The following is a 10,848-nucleotide window of genomic DNA, read 5'->3' as shown; positions in this document are numbered from 1 at the left end:
TAGACTCTTGGCACTCTTAGGTGAGCAGACTTAGTCAGCCTGTGTTGCCCTAACACCAACCTTCATTTAGTGCCATGGGGGAACTCTCACCTACTTACTAAGTGGGGAGCTTCCTGCAAAGGACAACCTCTTGCTGAATCACCATACCTTATTCTGGGCACTTATTTCACCATCAATGATGTGGCCGTTATTCTTCTACTGCTTGTCTCTACAGTGCTTCTCAAGCTGACAGAAGGAGAACAAAGAATTTGCTGTTGAACTCTATTGGTTTGGCTCTTCCATGCCATGCATGGACATTGCTTCTGTCTGTCCCCTTTTGGACAACACATGAGGTTGACAGTGGGGCAATGCAAAGTTTGGAAGCATTTCATATCACACAGTAAACAACCACTTTCATTGTATCTTCAATATTGTCATCCTGTCAAGAGCAATGAGCATGGTATCCAAGGCATGCATATCCCCTACAACCATTGCTGTCTTGTTAACTGACCTATATCTTAGTCTTCACATTTCAGTTTTATCATGCTACCTGACACCTTCCATGGTGGAACCCCCTTGGGTGGCACAGTCAATCATCACCTCAACACCTTTGATGTAGGAGGAGGAAATGAGGGGGATGACACAGTCAATCATCACCTCACCACATCCAATGTTGGAGGGAGACCTCTTGTGGGCGGCACAGTCAATCATCACCTCATCTCCTCCGAAGCTGGAGAAGCTGTCCTCAAGGACGACACAGTCAATCATCACCTCATCTCCTCTGAAGCTGGAGGAGGTGACCTCACGGACGGCACAGTCAATCATCACCTCACCACATCCAACGTTGCAGGGAGACCTCTTGTGGGCAGCACAGACAATCATCACCTCACTGACATACCTGGTGAAGCACCATTCGATCATGTCATGTTCGACTCACAGGTCGGACTTATCTCCTACGATACCTACGACCCGATGCTTCTCCTGCGCCTGCAAAGCTTCTTCAAAGGAGCGGAGCTTGTCGATGTTGTGTTTCAGCTCACTGATTTGCCACTCTCATGCCTCGAGGAAGCCTTCGATGGATTCAAGCAGCATCACAAGGATATCCTGATGCCCTCCCCGAGGACGTCACCTAAGGTAGCCTCCAAGCATGGCGAAAAGATGGGCCTTGCCGAATACCATTCGCGCCTTGCTGGGGCTCACTTTGTCGATACGGTGTATGACGCGATGACCGCGCTTGCGATATCTTGGAGGATGTGTGGCACAGTGCGACCAAAGCATGGCGCACTGGTTTGTTTTGCCTGGCAGTGGCTTAGATATAGCTTGTACATCATAACCGCGAATTTTCCTTTTCACCCCAGACAGAATCTGTTTGCTCGAATCGCGTGCTTCTCAATAATAATGTGTTTCCATATATATACAATGTTAGAGAGAAACCAAAACCGATCCCAAGATCTGGCATCCTACTAGATTTTCTGCGCGGGGGGTTCATCCTCTACCGTTGCAATCTCTGCTAGACCCGTATCATGCCTCTCATCAACAGTGCTGCCTGTCAATCTCATCCTGATGAGGGTGCTCTCGCCATTGTGGACTGCTTTGATGCCCTGAAGGACAATGTCATTATTGAGCTCCGAGTTTACGCCGGAGAGCCTGCTAGGTTGCAGAACGCTCGTAGCAAGATCGTCGCATTCTGGAACGAGGTGCAGCCCGTGAGTATCATGTGATTATTCTGGTGTGTCAATCTGCTAACTACTGACTAGGTGTTGTCTCTCTATGACCCTGTCGACGTTGCAAGACTCGAGACGCAAGTCAGAGACATGCTTGACCAGATAGACCAGTCCATGGTTAAGCCAGTGGACAACATCCCCAGAGCGAAACCACAGGTTGTAACTCGACATATGGCCAAGGCCGGTCGACCTCGGCTCGAAATCGATGCTCAAATGTTGAGGGGGATGTATCTATACTCTTCAAAGGCTGCATCTGCTGGACTTCTCAGTGTCTCTGAGAGAACAATAGTGTGACGACTTGTCGACTATGCAATTTGCGCACCTGGTTCCCCTCCTTCCCAGTCTATCGTCCTCGAAGATGGCACGACTTGCACATGCTGGACGGGCCGACTGCGACGAAAGGTGATGCTCACTGACGAAGAGTTGGATACCATAGTGTGTGACTGGCGCTCCACCTTTCGAGATAGCGGAAGACGTATGCTCAATGGACATCTCATCTCCAGAGGACACTACATTCAGCTAGCCTGCCTCACTGCCGCCCTGCGTCGGTTTGATCTCACACTGTCGACATTCAGAAAGGCATCTATCCCTTGCCGAGCATATCGTGTTGCTGGCCCCAACAGTCTCTGGCACCACGATGGCCAGCATGCCCTTGTGCGATGGAAGCTGTGGACGCACGCGTTTGTTGATGGCTATTCTCAAATGTGTGGTCGCCATTCCCGTGGGGAACAATAACCGATCCGACACGGTACTGCAAGTCTTTCTCGCTGCCCACGAAGATTTTGGGACACCATCCAGAGTCAGGGGAGATCATGGCTCGGAAAACGTGCGAGTCGCGGAATGGATGGTTCAACATCGAGGTATGGGGAGAGGCTCGTACATATGGGGCTTATCAGTCCACAATACCCAGATCGAGTGAATGTGGGTCGATGTGAAGAAGGCATTCGTACGCAAGTGGGCCGCGTTCTTCAACGGACTGGAGGATCGTCACGGCCTCAACCCGCTGAACAAAGATCACCTCTGGCTCCTGCAGTGGCTATTCCTGCCGGACATCAATGACGATGCAACGCAGTTTCAGAATCAGTGGAACTTTCACACCCTGTCGCTGGCTGAAGGCAACCGTCGCCCGGTCGATCTCTTCATCAGCGGCTGTATCGAGTCCGGAGCCAGAGGCATCGACATGGATATGGGCGAGGATCCGCAATATACTTGCGATCCTCAACGATATAGGGCTGAAGGAGAGATACCAGCAGCCGGTTCTGTCGAAGGTATCATACCCAATCCTGGGTTCAACTCGTCAACTGAGCCTCCTTCTCGAGGAGACGAATTGCCACACCGTCTCAACACGGTCGACTTGCCTGTGCCCCGTTGTCGACTGACTCCTCGTCAGCTGCTGGAGCTGAAGAGGAGCATAGAGCTGTATTCCTCCAGATCCGATGACATCGCGCTGACGGAAAGATGGAGAGTTTCTCTACGGGCTTGCACATCTTTCAACCTGATGGATTAGGTAACAGAGTACGAGTAGAACTACCTGTATTTTAAAAGCTATTCTATCTCTAAATCGAGTGTGCACAGTCGATTAGGTGATGATTGACTGTGTCGGTCCCCTACAGTCACCCACTAGTGGAACCACAGCGCATGCACCTTGCCCACCACCACCTTCGCTGCTATCCACTTGATTCCACTCGATTCATGCTGGCGTCCACATTCAGCAATCGCCCTGTGACTAGACAGTATGCTCAACGGATGGATGCCTGGAGGGATCACCGACTTAAGCCATCAGTACCCAGACGGGTGTCGCTGGTCGCACACAACGCGGAGGCCTTCCCCAGTCCGGCGTGGTGGAGGCGACCACATCGCCTCCATACTGGATGCCACGGACAGATCACAGCTTTCTGGTCCTCTGGATAGGGGCTTACAGCGCTTCCTGCTGGTACAGGATGGTGAAGATCAACTGTCGACTTCGGTTGAGGGTTACCAAGAGGTCAATGTGGGTCCTGGGAGATCGGGCATGGTTCTTGGTGACGGGCGAGCAGAAGGTGCTGAGGCCGACAATAGGGAGGAGGGCGCCTACCCAGAGGGGGAGAATGTTACGGGGGCTGGAGTGCCTCCCCCTGATGGTCAGCGGGAGGAATCAGTGTATTCCCAAACGAACCAGTCAGCGGTCTTCACCCCTCTGATCGTTGACGCACTGACCGTGTGAGCAGGCTGCTGAGCGCTCTTGCCGCGGAGCGAGAGACTCGATTTCAGTGGGATGTCCCCCTCTCTCCAGCATCAGCTAGTTCAGCTTTGGCGGCACCTGGTCGACCTGTGGTAAACACGGCAGCAGAGGCTGCTACTGCTATCTCTGCTACAGCAAGCGTCGTTCCAGAGCGGCACAGTCAATCATCACCACCACATGCACCCGAGTCTACTTGGGTACATGTATCCACTGATGCCATACCGGCGTCAGTGGGGTCTGCTAGCTCTCTCGCTGTGGCCCCACCAACGCAATGTAAGCCCTGTCATCACAGGAACAATGTTTTCCCTCATGAGTCCCACAGTTGCCAAGTATTGCTCTGTCATTCTGATCGAAGACGATCAGAATGACGGTGATGGAGCCATTTATGGGCGCGCGAGGATCAAGAAGAGCGGTTTGCCTGACTGCTCTCCTCCCGACGTCCTGCTCTGCCTGTTCTTCATGCCCACGGAGAAGATTCCCATGCACAACTTCACTCGATTTCTGGCGCCAGAATACAGCTTTTACAACGTAGTGACGTTGCGAGTCCCTTCAGGGCGCCGATTCAACACGGAGGCCTGGTATCTGCAAGTGGGCCATCAGCGGCTTGCCATTCTTTACCACCTTCTGAACGGCATAGAGACACCCAATTCGCTGGTCGAACCCATGGACTGATCTTCGCTGCAGATGCAGCGCTTTATGGAACAACTGCCGGCCGGATTCCCTCGAGTACACTTCAGCGGACAAGTGTACATCTTGTATTTGGTTCAAGTGTCTTGAAACGACATTATGCCTCCAGGGAGACAGCACTCCATTCTAGGTCGGGCAGTCTTGCCCGCCCCTGCACGACTGATGGCAACTGCTGCAACCCTTGTGTTGCCTTTTAACGTCCCAGAATCGGGAAATTCGGCTATGGATGTGGACGACACCCTCTCACGAAGTCCACCTCCTTCTCCCTGGATTCCTCATCAACATGAAGAGCGGCCAAGAGCACTTACCGGCAAAATCAACCAGGTAACGATGGCGGAACCGAATTATCAGTTCAGCTCCATGTTCCTGGCTACTGAACATGGAGCTGTCCACGACGCGCTTAACGGCATTGCCGAGCATCAGCCGCTCATCACTGCGAAGTGCATTGCCTGGTTTGTCATGCGTACAAGCCTATTCTTCGATACCGCGACCAAGCTCTGCTTTCCGTCTGCAAATACCGGCAACTACTACGATACCTCTTTAGGTCTCGCCAGGCACGCTCACGTCACACCTCAGCAGATCGCAAACTGGCGGAGCCAGGGCTGGGATGGCCGGGTTACCACAGAACAACTTGCTGCTTGGTTTTCGGGACATCCTATGGGAGGGTCTGGGTGCCGACGGACTTACCAGAACCATCGAGGTTTGCTCGTCAAGTTCGTCCGCTTCTGGAACCGCTTGCGTTCGGAATACATGTCTCAACGTGGAGCGTGGTACAGCACTGAAAACAGCACCGAGAGGAGCAGGGCGAGATTGGAACTGATTGGTGTGGTTGGGTACAGTTTGGCGACGGGCAGTGCGGAACATGATGAGATCTGCGAAGGAACACCCCCGGGCCTCATTGCTTCTAAAGCAGGTACCTGGACGGCAAACCACGTCTCCACAGCATTCACTCGTCTGTTTCCTGAGGAATCTCGTCGGGGTGGTAGACACGTTGGATGAGCATAGGGACACAGCGTTCTAGGACGTATCAGTAGTTACGAATTTGCAATGAAACTGGATTTGCCGCACGAAAGCAATGTCAACCAAGTTTGCACTGTGTTGAAGCGCCTTGTGGGAAGAACAAATGGATGTCTGCTGTGCTGCGAACAGGTGAAGAGGAGGTGATTATTGACTGTGCCCACGGTGGGCATCTGTCATAGGAGGCCTCGATGTGATGAGTGACTGCCATAGATAGGCGTGGCTTAGGAGAGAAAGAGGTGATGAATGACTGTGTTGTCCGCCTCATCATCGAAAGTGTTGAGGTGATGAATGACTGTGCTGTCCAGAGGCCCCAGTCTCTGAGATGGATGTCCAATACCATCACAATCACAATCATAGCTGCCTAAGTTCGAATATCGAGCGGGGACATATCATTCAATTACGGCAGACATATCGATAAAAAGACTAAGTAAGAGTTCGGGATATATGTCCCCTCAGCGCTCAGAGTGTCGTAAACTCCGCGATGCTAGGCGTGAGAAGCCCCGCAAAGATTATGCGGTCGAACTCCTCCCCATCATCTCCAGCAACAGCAAGTGCATGCAGTGAAGCTCCGTAGTGTATTGTCAGCCGGGCAAAGCACACGCGAGCTGCAAAGGTGGTGTGCTCCGCTTGCTGTCCAGCATGTCCTATGGGCTTATGGCGACTGGGAATTATTTCAATCTATGCATAGGTGTGAGATCACGGGGATCATATTCAGCAACGGACTCACCGTTATTTGCGCGTCTCCCGGTGGAACTTCATGTCTGCAAACCAGTTTATTAAGGAGTATGCGGCGTATGTGTGGTTGGTGCATGGTGTTATGCGGGGTGCAAGCCTTCGGGCCGGCCTGATATAGCTCGTACAATGTCGACAAGGCTTTGGTACCAGTGCTGGCGGTCAAAGCCGGTAGCCCGTCTTGCGAGAAAAAACGGATCAGAGCGCTTTTGATGTCGGCCCATGCGCTCGCATCCTGGGCGGCCGATGGATACATCCACTTGACCCTCTGGAGAAGGTATGCAGCCGGGTTGACCGTGATGTCCTGCCAGACCGTGTAAACAAAAGTTTTGAAGCTGCCGAAGGCGCGATGGAGGTAAAACTGGAGATTGTCAATCATCACGAGAGAGAGACGGTTGGGCGCTCACCATGCGCAACTTGTCAAAAAACATGAGCCCGGCAGAGTAGGATGGTAACTGATGATTGGGGGGTGAGATGGTCCGCGATCCGAGGAGGAATAAGTGCAAGAGATCGTCGTGTATGCGACGATGGTCCGTTTCTGTGAGTTTAAAACCCGTCAGGTCTGTGTCCAGGGCGTCGGGGAGATCCTATGAGAAGCTCAGGTAAACAATGCAATAGCACATACTGCATACAGTCACTCACAATGTCTAACGCGTCCAGGTAGACGCGGAACGTGTTCATGTCGTGTTGCGCTTGCGGTCCACGATCGCCAGTCACTGGCGGCAGATGGTCAGAGATGTGCGAGTCTCCTAGGCGGTCCCATGAATCAAGCCATTCAGCAGCTCTGGGTGCCCAAGCCCGAAGTAAGGAGGCATCCTTCAGAGTTGCTAATGACGCCGGCTTGTCTTGGGAGGCTCCTACGAAGAAAACAAAAGGAGAAATGTTGAAAGGCGGTGTACCAGCATATAGCAACCACAGGGAAGAAAGAATACCGATACCTCGCCAAAACAGGCTGTCCGAGGGGTCATAATCGTGTGGCGGGTTCAGCGCCATGTAACCGTCTGGTGTGGTGCTGTAGGCTTGAGGTTTGAGACTAAGATAATGGCGCATGAGGAGGTTGAAGGTCACGTGCGACGGGCTTTGTCCAGAAGTGAGGAGTCGCCCACGAGCAGAGGGCGTAACCCTAGCGCTTGTTCTGCGGAAAGATCAGATGAGCCGCGAACAGAAGGCGGGTACTCACATTTCGACTCGAAACATGTCTGGTGAGAGACGACTAGCAAAAACCCGTAAGTCGTCCATCCCGACATCTGAAGGTGGCCCAGACAGGGGGAAGGCGGCGTTTAACAGCATCCAGAATGTCATGGAGAGTTCGACTCCTAGGGTTTGGAGCGCAGGCTCCATGTGCGTGGAGGGCTGGCCCGGGTAAAGTTCGCCCACAAACGGCTTGTCATACTGAGCAGGCAGCAGATCGATCTCTCGCCGCGCTTCATTGGCCCATTCCCGGACCCACTTATTATACTCTTGAGTACCGAGCTCAGCAGGTTGCCACGCTGCCCGATGGTCAGATGTCTTGGAAGGTCAGCCGCACGATATGATGCACCTCCATCAACAACGATACTGTCATCTTCGTCCTCTGAATTGGAATCGACAGTGAACCCAGCAAAGACAAGCGGAGCAATGTCAGGTTCATCATCAGATGAGAGTTTGATCACAGACCACTGGTCCCACTGATTGGCGGGCGCTGCGGATGAAGCTGGGTGAGACCCAGCGGAAACATGACGGGTGGATATGTCGCGAGATGGTTGATGATTGACTGTGTTGTCTCGAGAGACAATCGAAGGTGAAGGGGATGGACGGGCTGGAGAGCGAATGGTGTCTGAAGGAGGGGCGCTGTGAGGAGAAGACCAGGACGGGCGGGTCGGTGCGTGGTCGCCAGCAGCACCAAACCCAGGTCCTGCTGGAAGGAAGGGGCTGTTGAGGTGATGATTGACTGTGCTGACTACCGACAAATGGCTGTCAGGCAGGGGTGGGGAAGCAAGTCGTGGACGAGTGGCCGGCCTGGTTACAGACGAAGGAGGACTCTGACAGAGTGGTGAACTGACATTGACAGGAAACGACACTTAAGCACAAACGTACCTGACTGTGGGAGCGCCGAGTCGGCAACTGATTGCTATGAACCGGAGGCTCCGCTGGGTCTGGGGTCATGCGGTTGCCCGTTATCTGAAGGCAGGGAACGCCCAAGCAGATGTCTTCCAGATGAGGATGGTGCGGTACACAATGCGAAAGATGATGTAGCGCATGGCGAGAGAAGCAGATGTGCTTGCCTGGAAGACGACCAAGAGAAGCCGGAAGGTGTCCGAACATTGGACCATGGTGAGGGGCTAAGTCATGAGAATAAGCTACCGGCAGTAACATCTTAGAGGGCCAACATACCGACGAAGACAAGCACGTGGGGATGGGCGAGAACTGTGGCTTCTGGACATCTCCACTTGTTGAACTTCTTGCGAAGCTGAGGGAGGATGGTTTGAGCTGTGTTGATCATCACGTACTTGTACGCTCCTGGATGTCCACTGACACGGCGACCAGGCCTGACAATGTCGAACAGCCTCCTGTCATATTCAGATATTTCTGGAGATGAGTGAGGGGTGGCAGCATGTAACACCTCGCCTTGTTCATTTGTCGGAGCAGGGAAGGAGAGATCATGGGCCACCAGAGCTGCAGTGAGACGGAGGTGTAGTTGTAGAAAACTAGTGGTGGATGAAGGCACGTGGAAAAGGAGATGAAGGCGACTCAAGCGATCGACGAGGACCCGAAGACCATCGGCTTCAAGTCCTCTGTAAGGGATGTTGCCCATACCGTTGCGGCCAATGAAGAAAGGGGATGTGCTGGTGACCTGTGCTGCGCATTAGACATTTTGCTACGCCAAAGGAAGGAATCCTTACGGGGATAGGAAGGACCACCGTTATGACCGCACAACCATGCTGGTCCGAGGTAAGGCCCCGTGACGCATCCTCCGCTTGCATATCAGATGGAAGTAACGGCACTTCGGGATCGAATCCTGTAGTCGGCCTGCCGATGTGGTTGGACTGACGACTGACATTACCACCTCGAGAGGGGCGTCCACAGGCGCGTCGGGATCCTGCCGCAGGGAGATGGCGAGCAGTGGCCGCCATACGATTGGCATTAGAATTGTCGCTTTCTTGGTCGCAAAGACGATCCATGAATGAACCGAAGGAGGGAAGAGGCAAACCCGGTAGCGAGCCCATGAGGCGCACGGGACTGAATGCTGACGGCACAGTAGTTTGTTGATGCGAAGAGGCATCGAAGGTGAGGTGATGATTGGCTGTGTCGACCAAGGAAGGGTCAGCAGAACCTACGAGAGCCGGGAGAACTGAGGGTTGAGAATCACCAGACAGAGGTGGGGTCTGGCGATTGGTGCGAGATGGCAGATCGGGACGGTAGGGCGGAGCAGGAATGTGCATGGCATATGGCATACTACAGTGCTGACCGCCAAGGAGCTGGTTCTCGCAAGACGTCTCGTGTGTCCAGGAATTGACGCTCTGCGCTAAGGCATAAGTGAGAGCGTGACGTCTGAGAAAAGGCGAGCTGCACCGCATAGAAATACTTGCAACCCGATTGCGGACAGCGGAACCTTAGATCTGCGGGATGAAAGTGTTCATCCAAGCAACAGCCGCAGAAGCATATGGTCTGCGCCGTGAACAGCTCCGGCTCCGGGAGAGACAGCAGGGAAGTCAGTGCAAAAGTATGGGAGCTAGAGACGTACATATACATGATATATGAAGAGGTCGCAAGTATTGCATCTACTACACGACAGCGGAGCTGGTGAAGATGATGCCATCTGGAGGTTCGCACTGAGGGTGATTGGGAGTGATGATTGACCGTGTTGCCGATAGGAGGACGAGAGAGCGATGATATTATGGCAGGGTGTGTTGAGAATGCTTGGAGGGAGAGGGAAGAAGAGTGATGATTGACTGTGTCGTCAATAGTGCCACGGTAAAGAAGGGCGACAGAGCAAAACGACACGTGAGGGTAAACAAACACCACAAGTAGCCAATCGCGGGAATGGCCAATATAGCGCTCATGATCGCTGGTAACTGCTTTTCGGTAGTAGAGAAGAGAGAGCAAAAGAAGGCGTTACTGTAACGACGCTTGGCTTGATGAGGATCAGTCGAGGCCCCAGACTCCGAGCTTCGGCAGATGGAGGACCTCAGATGAGGACAGCTGGGGGAAGTAAAAACGCAAGAGGGAGCCAGAGTTTGGGAAAGCGAGAGAGAAGCATCCCTACCCTGTCTTTATGAGCAGGAGGAGTAGGTGAAGGATGTTGACGAGGAAGTTGAATGATATCCGAGTGAAAGATGCGTGAAAAAGGAGGGAAATACTTGGTGAACCCTTGGTGTAGTGCTGCATGCGGGCAGAAGTCAGGGATCCGGGGTAAGCGCTTTAACAGGAAATGTGAGGGTAATACCGTGAGAAAACCGTGAGAACTGCATGCATTTGTCATGAAGGGCATTTAATTATTAGGAT

The 10,848-nt window shown here is 53.0% G+C and overlaps 4 protein-coding genes across 4 annotated transcripts; 3 read left to right on the top strand and 1 right to left on the bottom strand.

The window, feature by feature from the left end:
• Positions 1–522: 522 nt before the first annotated feature.
• Positions 523–1,997, top strand: DACRYDRAFT_112477 (uncharacterized protein; the record flags this gene model as incomplete). Its single annotated transcript, XM_040769427.1, has 3 exons — positions 523–1,266; positions 1,494–1,685; positions 1,737–1,997. The coding sequence occupies 3 exons, from the start codon at positions 523–525 to the stop codon at positions 1,995–1,997; spliced, it is 1,197 nt and encodes a 398-aa protein (XP_040623568.1).
• A 625-nt stretch (positions 1,998–2,622) lies between these two features.
• Positions 2,623–3,210, top strand: DACRYDRAFT_112476 (uncharacterized protein; the record flags this gene model as incomplete). The annotated part of the gene is made up of 1 exon (XM_040769426.1): positions 2,623–3,210. One exon carries the CDS (start codon positions 2,623–2,625, stop codon positions 3,208–3,210), a length of 588 nt encoding a protein of 195 aa, XP_040623567.1.
• A 157-nt stretch (positions 3,211–3,367) lies between these two features.
• DACRYDRAFT_119897 (uncharacterized protein) lies at positions 3,368–5,675 on the top strand. The gene is made up of 3 exons (XM_040770887.1): positions 3,368–3,860; positions 3,911–4,197; positions 4,247–5,675. Exons 1-3 carry the CDS (start codon positions 3,439–3,441, stop codon positions 4,594–4,596), a joined length of 1,059 nt encoding a protein of 352 aa, XP_040623566.1. The 5' UTR covers positions 3,368–3,438; the 3' UTR covers positions 4,597–5,675.
• A 415-nt stretch (positions 5,676–6,090) lies between these two features.
• DACRYDRAFT_119896 (uncharacterized protein) lies at positions 6,091–9,785 on the bottom strand (the record flags this gene model as incomplete). Its single annotated transcript, XM_040770886.1, has 9 exons — positions 6,091–6,309; positions 6,359–6,724; positions 6,771–6,950; positions 7,006–7,498; positions 7,544–7,853; positions 7,904–8,384; positions 8,440–8,684; positions 8,737–9,196; positions 9,246–9,785. The coding sequence occupies 9 exons, from the start codon at positions 9,783–9,785 to the stop codon at positions 6,091–6,093; spliced, it is 3,294 nt and encodes a 1,097-aa protein (XP_040623565.1).
• Positions 9,786–10,848: the final 1,063 nt, after the last annotated feature.

The sequence above is a fragment of the Dacryopinax primogenitus genome (genome assembly GCF_000292625.1).
Source record: "Dacryopinax primogenitus strain DJM-731 SS1 chromosome Unknown DACRYscaffold_27, whole genome shotgun sequence".
NCBI lineage: Eukaryota > Fungi > Basidiomycota > Dacrymycetes > Dacrymycetales > Dacrymycetaceae > Dacryopinax > Dacryopinax primogenitus.
The sequence above is the reverse complement of the archived record's forward strand: the minus strand, read 5'-3'. Positions and strand labels throughout refer to the sequence as shown.

Bases quoted from the DNA above. Each gene is read 5' to 3' on its own strand.
- DACRYDRAFT_119897 (XM_040770887.1), top strand. From the start codon at position 3,439: ATGCTCAACGGATGGATGCCTGGAGGGATCACCGACTTAAGCCATCAG. The intron at 3,861-3,910 runs GTCAGCGGTCTT...CCGTGTGAGCAG, and splicing joins GTGTATTCCCAAACGAACCA to GCTGCTGAGCGCTCTTGCCG. The intron at 4,198-4,246 runs GTAAGCCCTGTC...TGAGTCCCACAG, and splicing joins TGTGGCCCCACCAACGCAAT to TTGCCAAGTATTGCTCTGTC.